Source organism: Mirounga leonina, unplaced genomic scaffold (assembly GCF_011800145.1).
Source record: "Mirounga leonina isolate KUSES-001 unplaced genomic scaffold, KU_Mleo_1.0 Mir_94, whole genome shotgun sequence".
Lineage (NCBI taxonomy): Eukaryota > Metazoa > Chordata > Mammalia > Carnivora > Phocidae > Mirounga > Mirounga leonina.
The window spans coordinates 41830636-41856956 of NW_023270855.1; the positions used below are offsets into that span (position 1 = coordinate 41830636).

Below are 26321 nucleotides of genomic sequence, written 5' to 3' on the forward strand. Positions count from 1 at the left end.
AGGGGCAAGCGTGGGGGCTGCAGTATGGAGGCCGGAAGCCTTTGATGCTTGCAGGGAGCTGAAGCCAGATGTTTCCATTTAGCCACGTGGGGGATGCTCCTAGCTAGTCTGTCCCAAGAGTAGGGTGTGGGAACCCATGCTTTTGCCCTGGTAGAGGTCTGGTGGCTCAGGAGGGAAACCCTTTGCTGTGGGCCCCATGCAGTATGCCTTCTGGCAGTTCCTGGCCCCCTGGACAGACCAGAAGGGCCAAGGACTGTCCCTGAGGAAACCTCCTTCGTATGTTTACTTTGGATTCTGGAAGGAGGATCGCCTCAGGCATAGTGTTCCCATTTGATTTCTAACTTTTGCCTGGACAGGCAGGGCAGGAATCCTTTGCCTCGATTTGCCTCTGACTCAGGCTCCGAGAATAGCCCTGAGCTCAGTGGGGCCTGAGCCCCCTCCCTTGACTAGATCTGTCCCAGGCAAGTCCTGAGCTGCTGGCCTGATGATCCCCTTCCCATCTACCTGTGGCAGCCAGGACCTGGTGGAGCTCACCGCTGCCTAGTCCCCCTTCAGGTCCTGGCCCCATGAGGCAGGTGGGCAGGTAGAATCCTCTTCTGTCTCCAGCCCTTCTGCAGTCAGGTTCCCTAGGAGCCCAGGATGGAAGTGAGGGGCCTGATTCTCCTAGGAGGAGTGCTGCTGGCAGTCGGGAGCAGAGTCCCAGGACAAAGGTGGTTGAGGAGCGGGCTCTTGAGAAGTCACCCAGCATCCTAACCTTACAGTGGCCCCAGACAACCCTTGAATCACTCCTGCCCTGCCCCAGTGCCTTTCCCTCATCTCTGCTGCCACCAGTTGTCAATTAGGAAATAACTGTCAAGTGCCTTCTAGAACCCAGAGCTGGAGGTCCCAGGTCATCCTCCTACTTTGAGAGAACCTGCTAGACAGTGCAGAACCCTGACAGGCCCACCCTGGTGCTTATAGATGCAGCACACTGGGCCCAGGGAGTACCAAATCTTTGCCCTAAGTTTGAGCTCTTGGAAGATGGGGTTGATTTCTACGCCCAGACATGGTCCTCGAAGGCTCTGGGTGTGCTGGGCACTCCTGGAAGTGATCTGGTCCCAACAGACCTTGCATACCAAGCCAGGGAATTTGATCTGTACTCTGGAGGCATTTTGAGGGAGGTGCCTCAGAGGTTACTGGGAAGAGAAGTGACTTGGTCAGCCTGAGGAATAGCACGGGGACTCTGAGTCTGGATCTCTGTGGCACCCCAGGGAGCTGTGCTATGGCAGTGCAGTGTTGGAGCGGGCTGCAGGGGACACAAGCAGGACAACAGCCCCAACAGGGCTGGGGTACCCCAAGGAGGGGTAGGTTGCCAGAGGATGACCTGCCTAGCTTTGGCCAGTTTTGGTGAGAAATTCGGAGGTGTCCAGGACAGTGGGATGTGTGAGGCTGGAATCCTGGAAAGCCCCACTTAGAGACGTGGTGCCACCTGGCAGAGGTAGTGACCGAAGCCGGAGGAGATGACAGGGGGAGCATGAGAGGAAGGACAGAGCTCTGGGGCCCCAGTCTTCAGGTGGAAGGTGCTGGGCTCTGGAGCTGTGCCCTAGCCTGTGTACCTGGAGCCAGGAGCCTCAGAGGGGCTCCAGTCACACTCTTGGCCACCTGTGCTTGAACCGCCCCGACAGCCTCTCCCAGCACCCTCTGAGGGACCCCCACACAGCAGGCAGCCCTTCCTTCCAGGGCCACGTCATGCTCCTGCTACCCTCTCAGCAGGGTGTCCAGTCGCCCCTACAGGCTGGACCTACCGTATGTGGCAGCTCTGCCCTCTGCCCTACAAGAGGAGGTGGGGGGCTTGGCGGCCAGGGGCTGCCCCTGTAAGGAGATTGTGTCTGGTTCTCTGCTGTTCTCACCTATCAGACAGCTTTAAGGGCTGGGGGTCTTGGGATGTGGGTGAGGAGACCCTGACCTTGGAAAAAGTTCTGGGCCCCGTGGGTCACAGCGCTGTATCCTATGATAGGGGGAGGGATCAGTGATAAAAGGGGCCATTCTGTGGCTTCGGCCATCTGGGCAAGAGGAAAACAGGCAGCATGGAGGGTCTTCATTGCCTCCAGCTCTGGACATACCAGAGACCGCCCCCCCGCCGCCCCGGCCCGGAAGGAGCCCAGGGGAGATGAAGCGCAGGCCCCATCTCTTCACCACTCAGCCTGTTGACCCAGGAGAGGCCTGGGGCCAGGCATGTTGGAAGGGACTCGGTGGTAGTGGTGAGTGTAGGCATACTTTCTGGGCTTCTCAGAATTATCTAGGACTAGCAGGAAAACAAACAAAACACAGGGCCTGCTGTTCTTGGGAACATCTCTGCCTTGGTATCACTCCCCTATGATGAAGACACGCACATACAAAGGCTCATCTCAGGACAGCGTACGTGACCTGGAGATGCGTTAAAGGGGACTGTCTACAGTCAAAAACCAGTTGAGGGAAATGGGTGGGAAGTCAGAGGCTGCTTAAGGGGAGAGCAGGGAGATGGGTAGTTACGAAGGTGGCAGCCACAGGTGGACCCTGACAGCAGTGAGGAAAGGAGGGAGAGCCCATGGTGACCTCTGGGCCTGGGGGGTTTGGGGGGTGGGATGATGGGTGGAGGGGGGTCTTCAAGAAGAATAGAGTGAGGGAGGAGACTCGGGCAGGCCAGAATGAGGACGAGTAGTTAAGGGGACTTGGAGCAGGAGAGGGCCACCAGTGGGGGTGTAGGCAGGAAGGGGTTGATTCCTGAGAGATGAGCTGTCACTGTGGGTGGTCCCACCCTGCACATATGGACAACCCCTCTCCGTGCAGGCACAGCTGGATGGCATCTGCCTGAGACTGGTTCAGGGCATGGCAGGGGGTGTGGGGTACTGGGATGGATGTGTATGCGTATGCATGACACAGATTCTCTCCTCCTGGGCTTCCCCTTCCCAAGGTCGGGGGGGTGGTGGTGGTGGGCATTTTTCAGATGCGGTCCAGTGGTGCCTTGGTTCCCCTGGGATGAACCCAGAGCCCCTCATTTGCTGGGGGCTGCTCCAGCTGTCAAGGGGATTGGGGTGGGGCACAAGAGATCCAACAGACAGGGATAGCTGAATCACAGGAGTGGCCGGCGGGATTCGTGGCCTGAAGGCTTGTCTGGGCACCCCCATAGGGTGGGGGGTGAGTCATCTCCAGCTGCAGCACCCCCCACCACCATCCCGCTGTCTCCTCCATCCGCAGGAACCTATCTGAATTCCAGCCTCCAGCAGTCAGGACACTAGTCACTCTGACCTTAAAGCAGCCACAACTTCTGACCCTGGACAGGGTTCGAGGGGTCTGCCTCAGCATCAGTCAAGAACCTTCTGGGGGGAGTCCCGGAAGCCACAGGAGGTGGGGGGCTTTACGCTTTAGTGGAGTCAAATCATCTGTCCCGGCAGGGGTGGTGGGGGTGGCGGCCTTTGGGACGCTGGGTGGGGGGCGGGCCGCCTGGGACCCCGCCCGCAGCTCCGCCCCCAGGATCAGGGACTTTTCTCGGCTGTGGCGGCGGGACTGCAGCAACGGCTGGCGGCGGGAGCCGGTGGACGGGCAGGCAAGACCGGGACTGGGGGTGGGGGTGCGCTGGGCTTGGACTGCCACAGCTACGGGGGCCGAGGGACAGAGACGGGGGGCCTGGCTGACCGTCTCCCCCACCCAGGATGAGGCTGCCGCTCCTGGTGGCCGCGCTCTGCGCCGGGATCCTGGCAGGGGCGCTCCGCGTGCGGGCCCAGCACAGGGAGAGAGGTGGGCACCACCGGGAAGGACTTCATCCAGGGCGCTGCACCCTGTCACCTGCGGCCTTCATCTGGGACCCCCCCCCCCAACTCCACGACCCCGCCCGCATCCTTGCTAACTCTCCCCGGACTCCCCAAACCCTCTGCCACCCCTGCTGGGTCTCCCAAACTAAATCCTATCCCATTGGGTCCCAAACTCTGGCTCCCCACATGCGCGCTGCGTCGCCTACTCTTTGTCATTCCACTGTGGCCCCCTGAGGCCAACCTCAGTCCCAGATCCACACCCGCGTAGGTGGCTCTCCCTTGCCTGCGCACACCAATCCTCCGCGGAGAGTCTGCCCCGGGTCCCTCTCTCCCTCCCTCCGAGGTTCCCAGGCCCAAGCCGGCCTGGGCCGGTTTGCTTAGCCACCGAGGCCTACTCCATCCTCCCAGCCCCTAGTGCCAAGGGACCACAGTGCACGGAGGGCTGGGTGGGCTCCCAGAAGAGAGCCTGATGGCTCCTCCCTGCCCCAGTGACCTGCACACGCCTTTACGCTGCTGACATCGTGTTCCTGCTTGACGGCTCCTCGTCCATCGGCCGTGGCAACTTCCGCGAAGTTCGAGGTTTCCTGGAGGGACTGGTGCTTCCCTTCTCCGGGGCAGCCAGTGCACAGGGCGTGCGCTTCGCTGCCGTGCAGTACAGTGACGACCCCCGGTGAGTGGGGGCCCCCGGAGCTGGGGATCCATAGCTCTCACCAGGATTCTTCCCCCACGGAAGCAGGGAGTCCAGAAACCCCTAGGCCAGGCTTTGGGGAACCCAGACCCGTCTCCCCTGAGCCAGGGCCTGCTCTGGAGACAGAGGGAGGGGTCTCCCGGGTTGAGTCCTCGCACCTGAGACACCTCCAGGCTGGTGTCCTGTCAAAGACACCAGTGTGTTTTCTGATCTGGAGATGGAGAGCCCAGGGGCCTCAGATGCCCCCTGCCTACCGGACTTTCCATGTTTCAGCTTCCTGATGCCTTCGGCCTCTCCCCTCCCACAGGGCCTCCCTGCCTCCCTGCCTGGCCAACGGCCACCTCCCTACAACCAGACCCTTCCTCCCAGAATTACTTAATTAACCAGACATCCTGCTCCCAGAGGCAGGGAGCCCCAAGGGCTGCAGCCACAGGCAGGGTGCAGAGGGGTACCAGAGGAGTTTGTTAACGGCTTCAGACGTTGGAGGACAGGGGGAGTCACAGAACAAAGAGGACCCTCAAGGGGACCTGATATTCACAAATCTCACCCCAGAGGCCTCCTAGAAGCCAGGGCCAGAAGAGGTCCTGGCCCCTAGCCTGTTGCCACCTTCCCTCCCCTGCACAGGACAGAGTTTGGCCTCGATGCCCTTGGCTCAGGGGGCGATGTGATCCGAGCCATCCGTGAGCTCAGCTACAAGGGGGGCAACACGCGCACAGGGGCTGCAATTCTCCACGTGGCTGACCACGTCTTCCTGCCCCAGCTGGCCCGACCCGGTGTCCCCAAGGTGATCTCTCACCCTACCATGCCCCCCAAGTTAGCTGTCTGAGGCACACTGATTTACCCCCTGCGCCTGCCCCAGGTCTGCATCCTCATCACAGATGGGAAGTCCCAGGACCTGGTAGACACAGCTGCCCAGCGGCTGAAGGGGCAGGGGGTCAAGCTGTTTGCTGTGGGTGAGTTCCAAGCTGCAGTGACACGTGGGCTGCGGCGGGGGCCAGTCAGAGGGCACGTGAGCCCCTGAACTCTGACTGGGCATCACCTCAGGGATCAAGAATGCCGACCCCGAGGAGCTGAAGCGAGTTGCCTCACAGCCTAGCAGTGATTTCTTCTTCTTCGTCAACGACTTCAGTATCTTGAGGACGCTGCTGCCCCTTGTTTCCCGGAGAGTGTGTACAACTGCGGGTGGCGTGCCCGTGGCCCTGCCCAGTGAGTGCCTGCCCGCACTTGTGCCCTGACCTGGACCTCTGCCCCCGCCCCCCACCTGGGAGTGCTGATGCCATCCCACGTGCTCCCGACACCAAGCTGGGGGTACCATCCTCTGATCCTGCCCTCGAGGTGCTGACCCCACCCCATGGGCTCCTGACCCTCGACCCCAGTGCTACGCTTTAAGTCTGACCCCTGATCCTCCTGCCTGATTGCCTGACTCCCTGCCCTTCCCAGCTGATGACTTGACCTCTGGTCCCCGAGACCTGGTGCTGTCTGAAGCAGGCAGTCAGTCCTTGAGAGTACAGTGGACCGCGGCCAGTGGCCCTGTGACTGGCTATAAGGTCCAGTACACTCCTCTGACAGGACTGGGACAGCCGCTGCCAAGCGAGCGGCGGGAGGTAAGGATGTCAGGGGTGGAAGGTGGGGGGCTGGGGATTTGGCTGGGCAAGGTAAAGTGACCTCTGACCCTGGGCAGGTGAGCGTCCCCGCTGGTGAGACCAGCACGCAGCTGCAGGGTCTCCGGCCACTGACCGAGTACCAGGTGACTGTGGTAGCCCTCTACGCCAATAGCATCGGGGAGGCCGTGAGCGGGACAGCCCGGACCAGTGAGCAATTCTGCTAACCTCTGACCCCGCCCACCTAACGCCCCAGTAACCCCCCCCCCCCCAGCCTGACTCCGCTAATCCCTGGTGCACCTTCCCCCAGCTGCCCTGGAGGGGCCGGAGCTGACCATCCAGAATACCACGACGCACAGCCTCTTGGTGGCTTGGCGGAGTGTGCCAGGTGCCACCGGCTACCGTGTGACGTGGCGGGCCCTCAGTGGTGAGTGAGGGGGATCCCTGCACCTCAGACAGGATCGTAGGGTTCCGAGTCTGCAAGGCACACTGACCCCCACCCCCGTGCCCCCCGTGCAGGTGGTGTCACACAGCAGCAGGAGCTGGGCCCTGGGCAGGGGTCGGTGTTGCTGCGTGACCTGGAGCCTGGCACGGACTACGAGGTGACTGTGAGCAGCCTGCTCGGCCGGAGCGTCGGGGCGGCCACCTCCCTGACTGCCCGCACTGGTGAGAAGGCCGGGGGCTTTCTTCGGGTGGGGTGGGCAGGCAGGCAGGTCACTGAGGCCACTGACGTCCCGTGTGCCCTGGGCAGACGCCTCTGTGGAACAGACCCTGCGCCCGGTCATCCTGGGCCCCACGTCCATTCTCATTTCCTGGAACTTGGTGCCTGAGGCCCGTGGCTACCGGCTGGAATGGCGGCGTGAGAGCGGTCAGTGCAGGGGAGAGGGGTGGGCAGGCAGGGTCGGGCTTGGCTTCAGCTGGCCTGACCCTGTCGTCTGGTAGGCTTGGGGGCGCCACAGAGGGTGGTGCTGCCCTCTGATGTGACCCGCTACCAGTTGGATGGGCTGCAACCGGGCACTGAGTACCGCCTCACGCTCTACACGCTGCTGGAGGGCCGCGAGGTGGCCACACCTGCCACCGTGGTGCCCACTGGTAAGGGCTCTGTGGGCCTGGCCCTGCAATGGGGGAAGGGACGGGGCGGGGGGCCCGGGCAGCCTTTCATGCCGCGCTCTCCAACAGGGCCAGAGCTGCCCGTGGGCCCTGTGACGGACCTGCAGGCAACCGAGCTGCCTGGGCAGCGGGTGCGAGTGTCCTGGAGCCCAGTTCCCGGTGCCACTGAGTTCCGCATCACTGTGCGCAGTACCCAGGGTGAGTACCACCACACCCACACACACAGTAAAGATCCAGCTCTTGGGGTCTGAATGCACCTTCACCCCATCTCTCTCCACTCCTGGGTTTCTTTTCTTTTCTTTTTTTAAGATTTTATTTATTTATTTGAGAGAGAGAATGAGAGACAGAGAGCATGAGAGGGAGGAGGGTCAGAGGGAGAAGCAGACTCCCTGCCGAGCAGGGAGCCCGATGCGGGACTTGATCCCGGGACTCCAGGATCATGACCTGAGCCGAAGGCAGTCGCTTAACCAACTGAGCCACCCAGGCGCCCCAATTCTTTTTTTTTTTTTATAATTTTTAAAAAAAGATTTTATTTATTTATTTGACAGAGAATGAGAGAGAGAGCACATGAAAGGGGGGAGGGTCAGAGGGAGAAGCAGACCCCCCGCTGAGCAGGGAGCCCGATGCGGGGCTCGATCCCGGGACTCCAGGATCATGACCTGAGCCAAAGGCAGTCGCTTAACCAACTGAGCCACCCAGGCGCCCACCACTCCTGGGTTTCTACAGCCTCCTCCTGTCTCCTTGTCCATCTATCCCCCGAGCTGGCAACTGAGTCCAGATCTGTCACAGAGGCTGTCTGCTCCTGGCCCTGCCTCAGCCCATCTTCTCACCCGGGTCTGTCTCCACTCACTGCCCCACGTCCCTGGCTGCAGCTTTCACCCTTCTCCACAAGCACAAGCTCAGTCCCTGCCCTTCGGTGACCCTAGCTGGAACCACTATCCACGCTGATCTCGCAGCCCCTGTCCCCACCCAATACTGGCCCCTGTCACCCCACATCACTGTCTATTGATGACCTGTCAATTCCTATTGCTGTCCACTGACTTCTGTCGTCCTACATTCCACATCCCTCTCCATGGACCCCTATCATCTTGGGTCTCCATTCATCACTGGTCCATTATCCTGTGTCACCGTCTGTCACTGACCACCATCATCCCACATCCCTATGTCTCACTGACCCCTGCCCACTTACCCTGCCTTCTCTCTTAGGGGTTGAACGGACCCTGGTGCTTCCTGGAAGTCAGACAGCCTTTGACTTGGACGATGTCCGGGCTGGGCTAAGCTATACTGTGCGGGTGTCTGCTCGAGTGGGCACCCGCGAGGGTGGCGCCAGCATCCTCACGGTCCGCCGGGGTGAGCACTGCAGGAGGGCTGTGGGGGGACAGTTGCCTGGCTCACTCCGGTCCTGGTTTTGACCTCTGACCTCTATCCTTAACCCCCAGAACTGGAAACCCCACTTGCCATCCCAGGGCTACGAGTCGTGGCAGCAGATGCAACACGAGTGAGGGTGGCCTGGGGACCTGTTCCTGGAGCCAGTGGATTTCGGATTAGCTGGAGGACAGACAGTGGTCGGTGTGGGGTGTATAGGAGGGTTGAGAAAAACAACTGGGGTATAGGGGATTGGGGGGGCAGGCAAGAGCCATGTCAACATTTCCCTCTGACCCTAGGACCAGAGTCCAGCCAGACATTGCCCCCAGAATCCACTGCCACAGATATCATGGGGCTACGGCCTGGAACCTCCTACCAAGTGGCCATGTCAGCACTGCGAGGAAGAGAGGAGGGTCCCCCTGTGGTCATCGTGGCTCAAACTGGTCAGGGCCTGACCCAGCCCCTTGGCTATCTATCTCCAGTGCCCCTTTGGACCCCTGTGCCTCCCGTCTCAGACCCTTGCTTCGCCCCAGAACAGTCACAGTCTCCCTCTTCAATTCCCGCTGCCTTCTCCCTCAGAGTCCTGCTTTCCCCTTTGGCCTCCCTTGCCTCCTTTTAAGCCCCTACCTTCTTCAGATTCTTCTGCCTCTCCTCAAAGATCCCACTCTCTTTGCCCTCAGATTTCCACCACCTCATCTCTCAGGCTCCCGCTGCCTTTTCTGCTCCACCTGACTTTCCTCATACCTCTATCAGAACCCTATTATCTTCTCTGTCAGACCCTCTTCTCTCTCAGATTCCTATCACCTGCCTCCCTCAGACTGCAACTATCTCCTCTGTCAGAACCCCCGCTTCTTCCCCCATCTGGCCCATTCACTACCTCCCCCATCAGATCCCTGTCTCCTTCTAGACTCCCATAGCCTTCTATTAGATGGTCCCCCAATCCTCCCCTGTCAGACCCTCCACTACCTCCTCCATTAGACTCTCCATTGCCTCTCCCTGCAGACCCACTGGGCCCAGTGAGGACTATCCATGTGACGCAGACCAGCAGCTCATCTGTCATCATCGCCTGGAACAGGGTTCCTGGTGCCACAGGATACAGGATCTCCTGGCACTCGGGCCATGGTGGAGACCAGGGGTTTTGGAGGGGACCGGAGGTTTTGGAGGGTCGTGGGGGGCAGGTCTGGGTGGAATGGGGGCTGGGGGGTTATTAGGGGTCCAGGTGCGGCACTGCGGGACAGAATCCAGCTAGCCCTGGAGCTGCCTCCATTCCCCCTCCCAGGTCCAGAGAAATCCCAGTTGGTTTCCGGAGAGGCCACAGTGGCTGAGCTGGATGGGCTGGAGCCAGATACTGAGTACACGGTGCATGTGTGGGCGCATGTGGCTGGTGTGGATGGGACCCCTGCTTCTGTGGTTGTGAGGACAGGTGAGTGGACCCTGGCCAGCTGGCAACTGCATCTCATTGGCTACCCCACCCCTCTTTGTATTCCTGACTGCTTCAGCTGCCCGCTCCATCACTGCTCAGCGACTTCTCCACATTGACTAAGTGTCCACCCTCAGCGACCTCCTGGCCGCTCCACACTGCCCACTCTGGGGCACTGACCTCCTCCCTCTCAGAGGTTGCCTGCACTGACCTGTCCATACTAACCTCACACTGACCTTCAGATGACCATGTTTGCACTGCCACCCTATTCTCTACCAGCCATCCAGTGGCCCCTGACCCTTTACCCTGCCTCTGCCCCCAGACCCTGCGCCCGTGGGCAGTGTGTCGAAGCTGCAGATCCTCAATGCTTCCAGTGATGTTCTGCGGGTCACCTGGGTGGGGGTCACTGGAGCCACAGCCTACAGACTGGCCTGGGGCCGCAGCGAGGGTATGTTTCCCCGACCCGCCCTTGTCCCTCCTGGCTGGGATTGCCCTCTCTGGTGCGCCACCCCCACCCCGACTGTTGCCCCGTGTTTGCCTGCCCAGGTGGCCCCACGAGACAGCAGGTGCTCCCGGGAAACACGGACTCCGCAGAAATACGGGGCCTCGAAGGCGGTGTCAGCTACTCGGTGCGAGTGACTGCACTGGTCGGGGACCGTGAGGGCGCGCCGGTCTCCATTGTCGTCACTACGCGTAGGCGGAGCTCGGGCTGGGGCTAGCCTTGGATTGGTGGCTTGGAGGGTTTGGGGGCGGGTTTTGTGCGCGGCAGGGTACGAGGGGGAAGGAGGGATGAAGCCTGGGATAGGCAGAGGAGTCCGTTGGGGCGGTGCGAGTTCCAGGGTTGGTCTGGGATTGGCTCAGGAGCCAGTGGGGGCGGAGCCTCCCTGAAGCCTGGGTTTTCTCTGCAGCGCCTGAGGCTCCGCCAGCACTGGAGACCCTTCGCGTCGTGCAGCGAGGGGAGCACTCGCTGAGGTTGCGCTGGCAGCCGGTGCCCGGGACACAGGGCTTCCGTCTGCGTTGGCGACCCGAGGGTGAGAGCTGTCCCCCGGTTGCGGGGGCGGGCTCAGGGACCAGCGGGGGCGGGGCTGGGGGCGGGGCTGGCTAGATAGGCGAGGTCAGTGAGTGGGCAGGGTCTCTCAGTTGTGGGGGTGGTTTGCTGGATCAGTGACAGTGTGCGGGATCAGTTATCCAGGTGGGATCAATAAGGGTCAGTCGTGCAGGGTCAGTAAGGAAACAGGGTCAGCGAGAATGGGGAAGATCAATTAGGAGGGTGGATCTGGTCAGCAGGGTCAGTCAGTGAGGTAGGCAAGTTCATTAATGCTGGTCTGTAGCACCCTCCCACGTGTCTTGCGTCCCACTCTCATGCCTGCCGCAGGTGGCCAGGAACAGTCCCGGGTCCTGGGGCCCGATCTCAGCAGCTATGAACTGGATGGGCTAGAACCAGCCACCCCATACCGCATATGGCTGAGCGTTTTGGGGTCAGCTGGAGAAGGGCCCCCCACAGAAGTGACTGCACGCACTGGTGAGCCCAGAGAGTCCACTCTTCCCTGGTGTGAGCTTCCTCCCCATTGATGACCCACCCTGGTTTCCTGCACCCCATGACCCTTAGTGACTACTCCTGTAGACCCCCTACCACTCTTGCCCTTGGGGTGACCCCAGCATGATCTCACATGACACTTCTTTCACTAAGATGATCCTACCCGAGAACCGCCTCATATGAGCTCTCCCCTCTGGGTTCTCAGGATGTAGGCTCTGATCCCTGGTGTTTGATTCCTTCTTCAGAGTCACCCCGTGTCCCAAGACCTGAACTGCGTGTGGTGGACACTTCAATTGACTCAGTGACTCTGGCCTGGACTCCCGTGTCTGGAGTATCCAGCTACATCCTGTCCTGGCGACCACTCAGACGGCCTGGCCAAGGTGAAGGGGAGGCCAGGGTTGGGGTGGGCTGGCAGTTGGGGCTCCATGGAAGGCCTCCCGTTTAACCAGGTTTTATCCTCTGCAGACATCCCTGGGGCCTCACAGACACTTCCAGGGATCTCGAGCTCCCAGCAGGTGACAGGGCTAGAGCCTGGCATCTCCTACACCTTCTCGCTGATACCCATCCGGGAGGGTGTACAGGGTCCTGAGGCCTCTGTCACACACATCCCAGGTATGATGGGCACAGTGGGAGGGGCCTAAGGGGGTAGCTAGATGGGCCAGCTGCTTCAATAACTCAGCCGCCTTCCTGCAGTGTGTCCCCATGACCTGATGGATGTGGTGTTCCTGCTGCACACCACTCAGGACAATGCTCATCGTGCGGAGGCTGTAAAGCGAGCCCTGGAGCGTCTGGTGTCTGCACTTGGGCCTCTTGGGCCACAGGCGGTCCAGGTTTGACCCCAGAGGCAGCCAGACCCCTTCCTATCCCAGCCCTTCCCTGTCCCAGGCTTCACAGCAGCTACCATTTCCCTCCTCTACCAGTGGTCCAGGCTGTCTCCCAACCCTCCCCAGACTCCAGATCTCCCCATCTGCTGCTTGGCTCCCTATCCTACCATCACTGCTGACTCCCTAGTGTTCAGGTTTAGTCCCACACCCTTAGCTCCATATCTATCCCCATAGGCTCTGTCATCCTTGCTTTGCCATCCTCCCCAGCTCTGTGTCTGCCCCCCACCCCACCCCAGGTTGGCCTCCTGTCCTACAGTCATCGGCCCTCCCCACTGTTCCCGCTGGATAGCTCCTACGATCCCGGGGTCATCCTGCAGAAGATCCGCAGCATCCCCTACGTGGACCCAAGTGGGAACAACCTGGGTAAGGAACTGCATTGGACATGCACTCTTGGGGCTTCCCTGCAGGGAACTGGTTGCCCCTGGGTTCTGACATGTTTTTTCTCCCACAGGCACCGCTGTGGTTACTGCTCACAGACACCTGTTAGCACCGGATGCTCCCGGGCGCCGCCAGCATGTACCAGGGATAATGGTTTTGCTAGTAGATGAGCCCTTGAGAGGTGACATCTTCAGCCCTATCCGTGAGGCCCAGGCTGCTGGTGAGGAGAAGGGCTGGTGGGGATGGGGCCTGGGAATCGGGCTGGCTCCAGCAGGGTTGTCATGCAGACTGCCGGACCCCTCCTTAGGGCTCAAAGTGATGATATTGGGCCAGGCTGGAGCTGACCCAGAACAGTTGCGTCGCTTGGTGCCAGGCATGGACCCTGTCCAGACTTTCTTTGCTGTGGATGATGGTCCAAGCTTAGAGCGGGCAGTCAGTGGTTTGGCAACATCCCTGTGCCAGATAGGCTCGGCCACCCAGGTTTGCAAGGGGTCTCTAGGGGAGGGGTAGCTGGCAGGGGAGAGGGGGTCTGGGGACTCTTGGTGGAAGAGCCTGGCCTCAAGGAGACCTTATGTCCACAGCCACAGCCAGAGCCTTGCACGGTGCATTGTCCAAAGGTAAATGTCCAGGGTTGAGAGGGTGGGTGAGGGCCACACCTGGCGCTGGCCACTCTGACCCTCATTCGACGTATCTTTCCCCAGGGCCAGAAGGGGGAACCTGGAGAGATGGTGAGTGGCCCTAGTTGGCGGCAGAGAATGGTTGGGGGTCAGTGGGGCTGGGGGGCGCTGGTGGCATAGGGCTCACTGATCACCCTTCCTAGGGCCTGAGAGGACAAGCCGGGCCTCCTGGCCCCCCTGGCCTTCCGGTGAGTGCCTCCCCACACCTGTCCTCTGCTCCTGGACTGGTGCACGGCCTCCTCACCTGCTTTTCTCCTCTCAGGGCAGGATTGGTGTTCCTGGCCCCCAGGGGCCCCCAGGAAGTACCGTTGCCAAGGGCGAAAGGGTGAGTGGAGACCACTGAGCTTCCCCTAAGACACTCCTGCAAGTGTCCCCAGGGTTTTTAGAAGACAGAAGGAAAGAACAGGGGCAGAACCACAGGGTATTCCCAGAAGCCTAAATGGACATTATAAACCACATCAGTGACTTTGGGAAAGGACCTAAAGCAGAGCAGCCAGGGGAGTTTTGAGATTCCGCCAGAGAACCTGGGAGTAAGTTCTGAATCCCAGAAGCAGAGAAGGGCCTCTGCCTCATCACTGCCCTTGTGCCCGGGATGAGGCCCCGTTTAGCTCAGAAGGGCTCCTTCTCTGCCCCACTGCCCCACCCCAGCGACACTCGGGGGCCTGTGGGGTCTGGGCTTCTCCAGCAAACCAGGGGCATGGAGGGAGGGTCCCTTCCTGCCCTGACCTCTTTGCCTCGTTAGGGCTTCCCAGGGGCAGATGGGCCTCCAGGCAGCCCTGGCCGCCCTGGGACTCCTGGAAGCCCTGGCTCAAAGGTAAGCAAGCCTTGCCCTTGCAGGTCACACGCTGGGACTCTTTGCTTGCGTGGGTGGGTGGGTGGTCTGACTGTCCTGACGGCTTCCATTAACAGGGCTCCCCAGGGTGGCCTGGTCCTCGTGGAGAAACAGTAAGTTGCTTTCCCTTCTTTGCTCATCCAGTGTCTTCCCAAAGTTCTTTCTGCGGGGCGGGGGCCTGCTGGGGTGGGGCAGCGAAGATGCGCTTGTGCCCAAGCATGACCCTTTGCTCCATTTTGCCCTCAGGGAGAGCGAGGACCTCGAGGCCCAAAGGGGGAGCCGGTAGGTGCAGGGGGAAGGGAGGGAACCAGGATGGCCCAGGGAGGAGCAGGCTGGACACTGTGCAGGGCCTATGGCATGATAAGGAATAGCTGAGGCCCCTCTAGGGGCTTCTCCCACCTCAAGGCTCCCATACCCTGAATCCTGTCCACTGCTTTCTGTCCTGTAGGGAGAGCCTGGACGAGTCATTGGAGGCGAGGGCCCGGGGCTTCCTGGGCAGAAAGGGGACCCTGGACCTCCTGTAAGTTCCAGAACATGTGGGGGCAAGTGATGTGTGGTGGGGGGCCAGCGGGAGGCAGGGTGGGAGTAGGGGTCTGTGGGGTATACTTTATACTTTGTCTCTTCCATCAGGGCCTCCCTGGATCCCGTGGCCCACTGGGGGACCCAGGACCCCGTGGTCCCCCAGGACTTCCTGGAACGGCCGTGAAGGTGACAACATGACCCCCATATGGTCTCATGACCTCCATGTGATCCGGTGACCTAGTGACCCCATTTGAACCCACACAACCCGTACTGGTTGCTCTGATCCCATGTGACCCCTCAGCCCCCCATGGCTCCTCAGTTCCTCCATGACCTTTGTAATCCAATTTGTCCCCCTGACCTTCATTTTTCCCATATATTGGGGAGTGGAGGTGTAGTCCAGGGTCATGGGGCCATGATCTGTCTTTCAGGGTGACAAAGGTGATCGTGGGGAGCGGGTAAGTGAGGGGCAAGGTATCCTGGGGGTGGCTTGGAATTTGATTCCCCTTGGTCATCTCCTCACCTGCTGTTCTTTCTCAGGGCCCTCCAGGACCAGGTGATGGCGACACTGTTCCAGGGGAGCCTGGGCTGCCGGTGAGGGAGCCCTGAGGCTTTGCTGGGGAACTTGGGGCCATGCTCAGGGGTGTGGATACTGGGGCTGGGGCTCTGCTGGGGCAGTGGGTGGGTGCTGGGCCTCACAGTTTGGGGCTCATGTTTTTACACACTTTCCCCTAGGGTCTTCCCGGAAGCCCCGGACCCCAAGGCCCAGTTGGCCCCTCTGGAGAGAAAGGAGAAAAGGTAGGAAGCCTGACCCCTTGGTGTCCCAGTTCTGGGGCGGGGGTGGGGGTGGGTTGGGGGCAGGGTCTTCTACTCATCTATTTCTCCTTCAGGGTGACAGTGAGGATGGAGCCCCAGGCCTCCCAGGACAACCTGGGAGCCCGGGTGAGCGGGTGAGTGTAGGGGCAAGGGTTTTGAGGGGCGGCCACAGCTCCCTCAACCTCCTACCCTCTACGCTATCCTTATGCCCAAACCCAAATCTCTGAACCCTTTCTAGGGCTTTCGAGGACCTCCTGGAGACATTGGCCCCAAAGTAAGCACCATTTTGGGGGGTCAGGTGTGGGGTGTGACACACTGGGACTGCTATAGGTTTGGGGGAGGTAGGGGGATCAGGAGATGAGGGTTCTCAACAGGTCAGAGGTTGTGGTTTCAGGGGCAGGATGGCTAGAGTTTGAGACACCTTCTCTGCGGTTTGACAGTCAAGGCACCTCTCCTATCCGTCTCCCCTTAGGGTGACAGAGGACTGAAAGGGGCTGTGGGTGAAACTGGAGAGAAGGTAAGTGCAGCCGAGGGGTCTCTTGGGGCCCCAGAGGGTCTGGGGCTGGACTCAGCTCTGACCCATCCTGTTCCATCAGGGTGAACGTGGATCCCCCGGCCCAGTGGGACCCCAGGTGAGCCCTCTGACCCCAGTGCCAGTGCCCAGCTGACTCGAGTTCTGTGCCCCTTCCTGGTTTTGACTTCTCAACCTTGACTCCCCCTGCCCCTCACCTCTCCTCACATAACTCCTGCTGATGCGGGCTCTAACCCTCAACCCCTGGGACCCGCTTTTAACTTCCTGACCCTGCTGAACTGACCTTGACTTCCACTGATCTGGTCTCCGTTGTCCTGCTGAGTTCGACCCCTGCCACCTGAATCCTGACCTTTCATGCTCTCTCTCCTGCACCCTCACAGCCTCTAGCCCTTGTTTGCCATGATCTCCCTGCCCCCACCCTCCCAGACCAGCATGTCTGCTCTTCTTCCCCAGGGGCTGCCTGGAGTGCCTGGGCGTCCTGGAGCTGAGGGGCCCGAAGTGAGTCTGTGACTGTGGTGGGACCGGGAGAGGGCTTTTCATGTGTTCCTCCCACTCTGGCTTCACACCTTTTCCACATGCAGGGACCACCAGGACTTGCCGGCCGCCGAGGAGAGAAGGTGGGTCATTGCCTGGGGACCAGTCCCCTCCCCACTGCACCCCATACTAGGAGGGATCGTGGCAGGTTGGACACCAGGCCCTTGGGTTCCTAGGTGGGTCTCTGACCAATCCCTGCCTCTGTCCTTTTTCCACAGGGGGAGCCTGGTCGCCCTGGGGACCCCGCAGTGGTGAGCAAAGGAAGGATGGCCTGCACTGGCCTGCCTGTAGACCAGCGTTCCAGGCTGGGACCTCGTAACCTTGGGGCCCTGAGCAGGCTAAGAGTTCTGTGACTCTCCTTATGCTATAACACATCTCCTGAGTCCTGGCTGTCACCTGTGACCCTGTGATGTCACACAGGTCATGAGCTCCGTGTAACCCCTGCCTGGTTCCCAGCCGTGACTCTGTGATCTCTGGACAGAGACTGAGCTCCATGACTTGCACTTTGATATTACCCCATCCCCAGTCAGCCACATAGTACTGCGGTGCCCAGGTGGGGCCAAGCATGTCTGTCCTGCTTGTTTTCAGGGACCTGACGGTGTTGGGGCCAAAGGAGAGAAGGTAATTCTGGCGAGAGTGAAAGGAGGCTGACGCAGGGTTGAGGTCAAGGTCACAGGGCCTGCTTGGAGGCCCCTGGGGGGTAGAGAGTTCTGCATAATTGCTAGGTCAGGGTGGTGGCGGGGGGTGGTTCATGGAACCTGGGGCTGATGCTGATGGTTGATGGTCTTTGTCACCTCCAGGGAGATGTGGGGCCCACTGGGCCCAGAGGAGCTGCAGGAATCAAAGGAGAGCAGGTGAGTGAAGGGAAAGTGTCTAGGGGGTAGGGCAGGTGAGGGTTGTGCTCCCTGACGTCTGATTCTTCCACCACAGGGCCCACCTGGCTTGGTTCTTCCCGGAGACCCTGGCCCCAAGGGAGACCCTGGAGACCGGGTGAATAAATGTGGGATTGGGGAGTGTGATAGAAGGAGATGAGGTAGTACCTGGGAGCCCCAACTAAGTCCTATACCCCTTCCCATGCCCTGCAGGGTCCCATTGGCCTCACCGGCAGAGCAGGACCCCCGGTGAGTACCTGTGACCTTGAGTAACCTCGAGGTTTCTGGGATTACCATCCCCCAAGGGTGGGCTACTTGCATCCTGATCACCTCACTTCTGCCTCCTCCACAGGGTGACTCGGGGCCTCTTGGAGAGAAGGGAGACCCTGGGCGGCCTGGCACCCCAGGACCTGTCGGCCCCCGAGGACGAGAAGTAAGAAAGCTGGAGTTGGGGGGAGTCCTGGGGGACAGGGGAGTAGGGTGTTGTTGGCACCATGGGGCATCTGGGGCTCAGGGCTGACTCTCCTGTCTCACAGGGTGAAGTTGGAGAGAAAGGTGACATGGGCCCCCCGGTGAGACTCCTTCCCAGTGTGATTTCTGAGCCTCTACTCTTGAACTGGGATCCCTCTGGGCTGGGGGCTCCACCAGGTCATCCAGTCCCTTCCCCTGCCTACTGTCCAGCTGGTGCCAGGCCCTTCTCTGCCCCTTCTCCCCGAGTCAAAGTTTGAGTCCAGCCTACCTGCTCAGTGTGGCTTTCTCTCCATCACCAGGGTGACCCAGGTTTGCCTGGGAAAGCTGGCGAGCGTGGCCTTCGGGTAAGCCTGGCAGGGCGAAGTAAGGGGATGCTGGAGAGTCTGGAGGGAGGCCTGGTGTGATGGAAAACTCTGGCATGGTTTGGGGGTGATGAGGAACCTGGGGCAGCATGGGGGGGCTCATGGGAAACCTGCAAAATGCTGGGAGGAGCCTGTCTCAGGCCAGCTGCTCTTCCCAGGGGGCACCTGGAGCTCGGGGGCCTGTGGGTGAGAAGGGGGACCAAGGAGATCCTGGAGAGGATGGACGAAACGTGAGTCCTAACCCCTGACCCCTAACCCCAACTTCAACCAGCCAGTTCCCAGCCCCTGCTCTTGCCGCCCCAACCCTGCAATGCTCAATCCTCATGGTCCCCTGTGACCCCTTCATCGCAACTTCCAGAGGCCACCAGGATCCCCATGAGTCCTTAGTTTGCTTCCCAAACTCCCTGAAACTGCCGCCTGTCTTGAGTGACCCTGACCCCCTGACTTTCTGCAGGGCAGCCCTGGACCATCTGGATCCAAGGGGGACCGTGGGGAGCCGGTGAGTACTGCCAGTGTCCTGGGCTCTGGAGGGATGGAGATTTCCAGTGTTTGGTCTGGTTGGTGGCCACATAAGGGGCTTGGGGGTCAAGGTGGGGAGCCACTGATGGCCACCTCTGGGCCTGACCTGCCTTCTGGGGTTTGGCATTGGGGTGCTTCTGGGAGTCTGGGAGCAGAGTTGGGCCTGGGGCAAACCTGAGCCACGCCCTGGGACCTCGGGGCTCCTATTGACCATAATCATTTTCTTTCCCAGGGTCCCCCAGGACTCCCTGGACAGCTGGTAAGGGTTGAGCTGAGTCTGGTCCTCTGTCATCTCTCTCGCCTGCCCCTGTTGGTGCTGCATGGTGTCCCTTCATCCGTTCCACTGGCTCCCATTTCCCCCATGGCCTCCTGATAGCTCCATTGATCCCATAGCCCCTCACTGGCCCCACTTCTCCTTGCGGAGCCATTCACTGACCATTCCCTTCCCTCCCCCCAGGTAGACCCGGGACTTGGAGCTGGAGAGAAGGTACCAGGGTCTGTGGGTGGAGCAGGACTCAGAGCACAGGAAGCATCCAAGTGCCTCCATGACGGGCATGCCTGTGGCCCTCGGGCTGTTCCTTCAACGAGCTTGTCTCTGCCACAGGGAGAGCCTGGGGACCGTGGGCAGGAGGGTCCTCGAGGACCCAAGGGTGACCCGGGTCCCCCAGGAGCCTCTGGCGAGAGGGTAAGTGTGGTTGGTCCCCTGAGGAGGTGTGGGTCTGGGAAGGCCTGCTCTGATTTCTTCCTCCCCCCATCCTCAGGGTGTCAGTGGACTTCGGGGGCTCCCAGGCCCTCAGGTGAGTGATACTCTTTGCCCCAGCAGCCTCAGTCCCTCTCCTACCCTCACCTTTTATCAGACCTTATTCTCTCCAGGGGGACCCAGGTGTCCGAGGCCCAGCAGGAGAGAAGGTGAGAGGGCAGGGAGGTTTTTCAGCTATGAACCAGACTCTTAGGTCCATCTTATCCTTTGAGGCCTCTTACCTCTCTGTTTTCCTCAGGGTGACCGGGGTCCACCCGGCCTGGATGGCCGTGGTGGGCTAGATGGGAAACCAGGAGCCCCTGGCCCCCCTGGGCCGCATGTGAGTCGTGATGGGCCCTGTGTGGTCACGCCCTCCCCTTCCTTCTTCACATGACCCCAGCCTCACCTGGGTCTTCATGGTCTTGATGAGCCCCGGAGCCAGATGGGGTGTTTGTGTCTTCTCCCAGAACCCGCCCGGGCGGGGGGCGTTAGCGCCTGGCCGGCCCTGAGCTCGCGGGAACCAGTGGTCTTGTCAGCGGGGCGTGCTCCTGACCCCATGATCACTGCAGACTCCCTGACTCTGAGTCTCTCCTCAGGGTGCTACAGGCAAAGCTGGAGACCCAGGGAGAGACGTAAGTGAGGGGAGATGTTAGGCTCAGGGTGGCTCAGGGGTCCAGCATGAACTGCAGCCAGGTCGCCACACCACGGCATCAGTGGGAACAGGGGGAGTTGGTCCAGCCCGGGGCTTGGGACGCTCTCAGTCCCTGGCAGGCAGGCTTTAGCAGGGTCCAGCTTTCTGACCTTCTCTGCCTTGGGGGCCTTAGTAGGTCCCCCAAGTCCTGGAGGTTCTTCCCTGGGGAGTTTTAGCAGGGGACCTCAATGAAACCTCCAAATTTTAGGGGTCTCTACCCTCAAGGAGGATCTTAGTGGGGTCCTCTCCAGTCCACAGGTGTGCGTCGGGAGCTCTCTCAGGGGCTCTCTCAATCCTAGCAAAGACTTTTTGCAGGGGCTTCCGGGCCTCCGAGGAGAACATGGCCCCCCTGGCCCGCCTGGCCCCCCTGGAGCCCAGGTGAGACTGAGCTTTCATGGTACCTTTTTTTTTTTTTAAGTTTATTTACTTACTTATTTGAGTAATCTAAGTAATCTCTACACCCAATGTGGGGCTCGAACGCATGATCCTGAGTTCAAGAGTCGCACACTCTACCACCTGAGCCAGCCAGGCAGGCGCCCCTCACGGTACCCTTTTGCCGCCTTACTGCCCTCACCTGGGCCCTGACTCCCGATCAATGATCTCTTCCCACAGGGAAGGCCGGGAGACGATGGGAAGCCTGGCCTGAATGGGAAAAACGTGAGTGTCCAGAGCAGACACAGGGACACGTGCTGAGAAACGCAGGCACGTGCACACAGCCCAGATGTGCAGATACACACGGGCCACACATGCAGACCCCTGCTGGGCTGTATCCACACCCACGTACCTAGCCCGGACCTACACACACATCCACGTGCACACGCACGCAGCCTTGCAGACCATGCGCCGTGCAGCCGCGCTGCCCGGTGCCCAGATGGACTGACAGCTGCCGAGATCATGCACAGCCAAGGGCGCGGGCGGAGAGCCACAGACACAGATGGAGAGGTGCAGCCGTACTGATGTGAGGCCCCATTCAGGGAAACTTGGAGACATGTTGACACGCAGATACCTCCACCCAGCCCAGATACGTGCTAATAAGACGCATGTGGAAGCCGGGCCACAGGTGGACTTGTGTTGAAGTATGGTGAGACACATGTCCAAGGCTCTGGCGTGTGACACATGCAGTTATGTCCACAGTCATTCATACACAGAGGGCCACACATATTGAGATAATACATGCAAGACTTGCAGGCGGATCCCGAGACATACAGATGATTCTCAAGGTACCAGGGGCACACACACTCACATCCATACTGTGTATACATGTATGTGGCCATATGTAGATGTGGTTGAAGATGTGCAGACAGACTGAGACAGTCTGTGAATCTTGGGGCTGACGTGAATCTTCTGCCCACAGGGAGAACCCGGGGACCCTGGAGAAGATGGAAGGAAGGTAAGGCCCCTCACTTGGAGTCTGCTCCGGCCTCAGATTAGGGCCCTGTCTAAAGTGCCCTTGTCTTCCTTAGGGAGAGAAGGGAGATTCGGGCGCCCCTGGGAGAGAAGTAAGTGCTGGAGTCCTCTGCAATCTGACCCCTGACCCCGACTCTGCGGGATACGGCTCCACTCTTTTCCGGGGTCTCAGGGTCCTGATCCTGGCTGCATCCTCCACAGGGTCACGATGGTCCCAAGGGTGAGCGTGGAGCTCCTGGTAGCCCTGGACTCCAGGGCCCCCCAGGCCTCCCGGGGCAGGTGGGCCCCTCTGGCCAGGTGAGTATCCAGGAGGGGAGTTCTAGGACTTGGGAGCAACAGGGGCCATTATGTTTCTGGGGTGCCATGATTCTGTGTGACTGCTTTGTGTTCTGTCCTATCTCAGGGTTTTCCTGGGGTTCCAGGAAACACAGGCCCCAAGGTGAGTGTGCACATGGTGGGTCGGGGGTGTGGTGAGGGCTGAGCAGGGTTGGGGCATTTCTCCCACCTGATCATTCTTTGTTCTCAGGGTGATCGTGGGGAGACTGGACCCAAAGGGGAACAGGTGAGGTCCCCACCTTTTTCATGTGCCCAGGTGGCCGTAGCTCCCACCTCTGCACACCCACTCCCCCCAGAAACTGGACCCAGCAGCTTGTCTCTTGGTGTCTCCAGGGCCTCCCTGGAGAGCGCGGCCTGAGAGGAGATCCTGGGAGTGTTGGGGTGAGTGAAGCTCAGGACCCGGTCCTTGACTCTCATCCACAGGCCTGAGGGAGCCATCTCTTTCCCCTCCCCCTTGCCATGAAGCCGCACGGGTTCTGTCCCATGTGCTCAAGTCCCCTGCCCTCCTGGGATTCCCACAGCTGACATTCGGGGAGCTGGGCAATGGGGACACACCAGGGAGGGGCTTCCAGGGCCTCAGGCCTCCTCAACCAGTGCTAAAGGGTCCTGTGGGCCAGAGGCCTGGGGAAGAGGGTATGGAGGCTTCTCTGAGGGCCGCCCCTTACCCCAGCTTTTGTCCCCAGAATGTGGAGCGGTTGCTGGAAACTATTGGCATCAAGGTAGGTTGTTTGGGGGCTGGGAGTGGGAGCAGATGGGAGCCCCGTGGGGCTAGTGGTGCCCACATGGCCGGGTGGGGGCCTGGGTGGCTGCAGGGACAGGCTCTGGTTCCCCAACCCCTCTCTATCGCTCAGACGTCCGCCCTGCGGGAGATCGTGGAGACCTGGGATGAGAGTTCCGGCAGCTTCCTGCCCATGCCCGACCGGCGCCGTGGCCCTAAGGGGGAGCCAGGCGAGCGGGGCCCCCCGGGCAAGGAGGTGTGTGTCTGCGGCCCGGTGGGGGCGCCCTGGGGACAGCATCATTGTGCAGCTAGCCACATTCACTCTTCTGTTCCTCCAGGGCCCCATCGGCTTTTCTGGAGAACGCGGGCTGAAGGGAGATCGTGGCGACCCTGGCCCTCAGGGGCCACCAGGCCTGGCCCTGGGAGAGAGGGGGCCCCCTGGACCTCCTGGCCTTGCTGGGGAGCCTGGAAAGCCTGGCATTCCTGGGCTCCCAGGCCGGGCTGGGGGCACGGGGGAGGCAGGAAGGCCAGGAGAGAGGGTGAGCGGGGCTAGCCAGGAGGGCTGGGGTTGCGGGCCCAGGAGGAGCTGGACCCCCTGGACATGGCCCCCATCCTGCTATTTGCATCTCAGGGAGAACGGGGAGAGAAAGGAGAACGCGGAGAACAGGTGAGCTGGGGGGGGGTGTAGTCCTTCTGGGGTGGGACTGCCTGGGCGCCGTGCTGGGGCAGCCCTGCCATTTCCTTCTTCTCTGCAGGGAAGAGACGGCCCTCCTGGCCTCCCTGGACCTCCCGGACCCCCCGGTCGCAAGGTGATCAGCGCAGTCCTGCCCCAGGCCTGTGATTCTTGATACTAGGAGGCCACCATTAACTCAGGCCCCAGAAACTCTATGTGGTGTCTCTGACCCAAACTCCTGTGGGATCTTGTGAGTGAGGAGGACCCTTCCGTGCCTCTGTGACAGACACCTCTCTCCCCTGTGACCTTGTATGTGTAGGTGGCTGTGGAAGAGCCAGATCCTGGGCTCTCTGGAGTGCAAGGACCCCCTGGATTCAAGGGCGCAAAGGTCGGTGTGTGGGATCAGTTAGGGGGCCACCTCCTGCCCTGGCACCAGGGCCCGGCTTGACATGTCATCCCTACAGGGGGAGCCAGGCAGTGACGGCGACCAAGGCCCCAAGGGAGACAGGGTGAGGCCCCCCCACTCCCTGCACCGTGCTTCCCCCTCCTTTATGGGAGCCCATGAGGGATGGTTGTATGTGGGCACATGGCAGTGACTGGGGGCTCAGGGCATGCCCTTCTGCTTGCAGGGTGTGCCAGGCCTCAAGGGAGACCGGGGAGAACCCGGACAGAGGGGTCTCGACGGCAGCCCAGTGAGTCTGCACCACAATGCGCACCCCCGCCTCCCAGCCCCGGGCTCTTACAGTGTGGTCTGGACTGGAGTCTGCACTGCCTGGGAGTGTCTCGGGGAGGGACAGCATGGCCTTAAATCTGTTCTCTCCAGGGCCTACCAGGAGAGCGTGGTGTGGCTGGACCCGAAGGGAAGCCGGTAGGTGGTGGCAGGCATGGCGTGGCCCGGGCTCCCAGGGACAGCCGCTCTCTGCCGTGTGCGGGCTGCTCTGGTGACAGGGGTGTTGTGCCTGAGAGCCCAGGTGTGAGTGCAGATGCCCGATCTGTGTGCGTGTGCGTGTGCGTGTGTGCGCATATAGGCCAGGATGTATTATCCCTGAGGGGCGAGCCCTGGGTGCGGGGTGATCTATGCCTGGGCGGGGGGGGGGGGGGGGGGGCCTACAAGTGGGATCCCTAGACAAAGGCCTCCAGAGGGTGGGAACAGGCCCAAGTGAGGCCCAGATTGAGGCTCAGCAGCCCCCTTCTCTATCCAGGGTTTGCAAGGTCCGAGGGGGACCCCTGGCCCAGTGGTGAGTATCCTAGAATCATCCCCCGCTCCTGCCCCCGTCCAACCCCATCCTACAGGGGGCAGTCCTCCCTGAGTTTCCCTGGCGGGGGTGGCACTGGCTCCCCCTCATCAGACTCTTTCTCTCTCCAACAGGGTGGCCATGGAGACCCTGGGCCACCCGGTGCCCCGGTGAGTCACGGGAGCTTACAGTCTGGTGGAGGTGGGCTGGGCATTGATCCCCACTAAGGAGCCAAGGCTTGTTTGCATGAATCCCTGAGCCTGGGCTGAAAACTCTGACCCCTGTCCCCTGCTCTTATTACTTTTTTCTAGGGTCTTGCTGGCCCCTCAGGACCCCAGGGTCCTTCTGGCCTGAAGGTGAGTATGGGTGTGTGTGGGTGTGTGGCTGAAAGGAAGAGGAGTCTCATTGGAGTCAGGTCCACACCAGGGTAACATCTGCCAACCCCCTGGGATGCCATCACCCTGCATTGGGGCTGAGCACCCCAGTGTCTCATCCCTGGGCCCTTTGCTTATGGACAGGGGCTGAGGAGCCTCTTGTCCTTCTGTGGGTGATGCAGTCTCTGGGTTTTCCGCAGGGGGAGCCTGGAGAGACAGGACCACCGGGACGGGTGAGTGGCCCAGCTCATGAGTGAGAGCCACAGGGAGCCAGGTGCGGTTGGCCCTGCCCTGAACTCTCTCTTCTCCCAGGGTCTGCCTGGACCCACTGGAGCTGTGGGACTTCCCGGCCCTCCTGGCCCTTCAGGCTTGGTGGTGAGTGAGGTCCCTGCAGGGACACCTTGTCCTGCCCTCTGGGTCCCATGTTGTCCTATGTCCCCCTCATACCTGACTTGTCTCCCTCAGGGTCCTCAGGGGGCGCCAGGTTTGCCTGGACAAGTGGTGAGTCCTGGGGATTGAGGCTGGGCTCCAGGAGTCAGGAGTCCATGGGCAGGCCCTTAACAGAGCCCCTGCCTCTCAGGGGGAGACGGGAAAGCCGGGAGCCCCAGGTCGTGATGGTGCTGGTGGAAAAGATGGAGACAGAGGAGCTCCTGGCGTGCCGGTGTGTGTTTGGGGGCAGCTTGCTTCGGGCCTGGGACGGGGCCTGGTCCTGTGCCCGGAGGGTGAGGGGAGCAGGGCAGCAGGGCCGGGGCGGTGGGCAGGCTCTGAGTTCTTCACACTGCTCTGTCGCAGGGGTCACCAGGTGTGCCCGGCCCTGTTGGACCTAAAGGAGAGCCTGGACCCATGGGGACTCCTGGACAGGTGATCCTGACCTAACCCTGACCCTCCGTGCCTCACCGTGTCTAGTGCCGGCCTCCCATCCGGGATGGCGGGGTGGGGCTGGGGAGAAGGCAGGAGGCGAGGTAGCTCACTGGGCATTCCCCACAGGCTGTGGTCGGGCCCCCTGGAGCAAAGGGAGAGAAGGTGAGTGCTGGAGGCCTGGGGGGAGGGGCCAAGTGCTGGAGGCCAAGGCATCCCACTGACCCTTGTCCCACATCAGGGAGCGCCTGGAGGCCTCGTGGGAGACCTGCTGGGAGAGCCGGTGAGTGTGGAGCCTCCGACAGCACCCATCACCCATCCTCGTGATGCTCGGCTTCCATAATACGTGACCCTCAGCTTCCATAATACGTGACCCTCAGCTTCCATAATACGTGACGCTCGG

The 26321-nt window shown here is 60.9% G+C and overlaps 1 protein-coding gene across 1 annotated transcript in view; it reads left to right on the top strand.

Annotated features, from left to right (window-relative positions):
- The first annotated feature begins 3671 nt into the window (after positions 1-3671).
- Positions 3672-26321, top strand: part of COL7A1 (collagen type VII alpha 1 chain) — a 31057-nt gene continuing 8407 nt past the window's right edge. Inside the window, exons 1-89 of the mRNA XM_034997089.1 lie at positions 3672-3756; positions 4260-4440; positions 5083-5242; positions 5318-5411; positions 5503-5664; positions 5899-6062; positions 6140-6269; positions 6370-6486; positions 6579-6725; positions 6811-6927; positions 7002-7151; positions 7239-7367; positions 8376-8519; positions 8609-8734; positions 8834-8977; positions 9537-9656; positions 9814-9957; positions 10277-10402; positions 10501-10647; positions 10863-10985; positions 11330-11476; positions 11737-11871; positions 11957-12103; positions 12185-12321; positions 12612-12738; positions 12827-12973; positions 13061-13233; positions 13335-13370; positions 13455-13481; positions 13574-13618; positions 13693-13755; positions 14173-14244; positions 14340-14375; positions 14509-14544; positions 14711-14782; positions 14893-14970; positions 15213-15239; positions 15322-15375; positions 15517-15579; positions 15672-15731; positions 15836-15871; positions 16070-16114; positions 16194-16229; positions 16583-16627; positions 16711-16746; positions 16882-16914; positions 17252-17284; positions 17464-17517; positions 17594-17653; positions 17749-17784; positions 17888-17968; positions 18072-18107; positions 18306-18350; positions 18527-18598; positions 18823-18867; positions 19120-19146; positions 19345-19374; positions 19492-19572; positions 19649-19684; positions 19761-19796; positions 19886-19966; positions 20223-20258; positions 20633-20695; positions 20930-20974; positions 21672-21707; positions 21781-21816; positions 21926-22021; positions 22128-22163; positions 22251-22286; positions 22394-22441; positions 22744-22779; positions 22912-23034; positions 23117-23317; positions 23410-23445; positions 23534-23587; positions 23771-23839; positions 23916-23960; positions 24081-24143; positions 24275-24319; positions 24654-24689; positions 24821-24856; positions 24998-25042; positions 25261-25293; positions 25373-25435; positions 25526-25561; positions 25641-25721; positions 25853-25921; positions 26048-26083; positions 26160-26201. Coding sequence (XP_034852980.1) covers positions 3672-3756; positions 4260-4440; positions 5083-5242; positions 5318-5411; positions 5503-5664; positions 5899-6062; positions 6140-6269; positions 6370-6486; positions 6579-6725; positions 6811-6927; positions 7002-7151; positions 7239-7367; positions 8376-8519; positions 8609-8734; positions 8834-8977; positions 9537-9656; positions 9814-9957; positions 10277-10402; positions 10501-10647; positions 10863-10985; positions 11330-11476; positions 11737-11871; positions 11957-12103; positions 12185-12321; positions 12612-12738; positions 12827-12973; positions 13061-13233; positions 13335-13370; positions 13455-13481; positions 13574-13618; positions 13693-13755; positions 14173-14244; positions 14340-14375; positions 14509-14544; positions 14711-14782; positions 14893-14970; positions 15213-15239; positions 15322-15375; positions 15517-15579; positions 15672-15731; positions 15836-15871; positions 16070-16114; positions 16194-16229; positions 16583-16627; positions 16711-16746; positions 16882-16914; positions 17252-17284; positions 17464-17517; positions 17594-17653; positions 17749-17784; positions 17888-17968; positions 18072-18107; positions 18306-18350; positions 18527-18598; positions 18823-18867; positions 19120-19146; positions 19345-19374; positions 19492-19572; positions 19649-19684; positions 19761-19796; positions 19886-19966; positions 20223-20258; positions 20633-20695; positions 20930-20974; positions 21672-21707; positions 21781-21816; positions 21926-22021; positions 22128-22163; positions 22251-22286; positions 22394-22441; positions 22744-22779; positions 22912-23034; positions 23117-23317; positions 23410-23445; positions 23534-23587; positions 23771-23839; positions 23916-23960; positions 24081-24143; positions 24275-24319; positions 24654-24689; positions 24821-24856; positions 24998-25042; positions 25261-25293; positions 25373-25435; positions 25526-25561; positions 25641-25721; positions 25853-25921; positions 26048-26083; positions 26160-26201 — 6957 coding nt within the window. The remainder of the gene's footprint in view (positions 3757-4259; positions 4441-5082; positions 5243-5317; positions 5412-5502; positions 5665-5898; positions 6063-6139; positions 6270-6369; positions 6487-6578; positions 6726-6810; positions 6928-7001; positions 7152-7238; positions 7368-8375; positions 8520-8608; positions 8735-8833; positions 8978-9536; positions 9657-9813; positions 9958-10276; positions 10403-10500; positions 10648-10862; positions 10986-11329; positions 11477-11736; positions 11872-11956; positions 12104-12184; positions 12322-12611; positions 12739-12826; positions 12974-13060; positions 13234-13334; positions 13371-13454; positions 13482-13573; positions 13619-13692; positions 13756-14172; positions 14245-14339; positions 14376-14508; positions 14545-14710; positions 14783-14892; positions 14971-15212; positions 15240-15321; positions 15376-15516; positions 15580-15671; positions 15732-15835; positions 15872-16069; positions 16115-16193; positions 16230-16582; positions 16628-16710; positions 16747-16881; positions 16915-17251; positions 17285-17463; positions 17518-17593; positions 17654-17748; positions 17785-17887; positions 17969-18071; positions 18108-18305; positions 18351-18526; positions 18599-18822; positions 18868-19119; positions 19147-19344; positions 19375-19491; positions 19573-19648; positions 19685-19760; positions 19797-19885; positions 19967-20222; positions 20259-20632; positions 20696-20929; positions 20975-21671; positions 21708-21780; positions 21817-21925; positions 22022-22127; positions 22164-22250; positions 22287-22393; positions 22442-22743; positions 22780-22911; positions 23035-23116; positions 23318-23409; positions 23446-23533; positions 23588-23770; positions 23840-23915; positions 23961-24080; positions 24144-24274; positions 24320-24653; positions 24690-24820; positions 24857-24997; positions 25043-25260; positions 25294-25372; positions 25436-25525; positions 25562-25640; positions 25722-25852; positions 25922-26047; positions 26084-26159; positions 26202-26321) is intronic.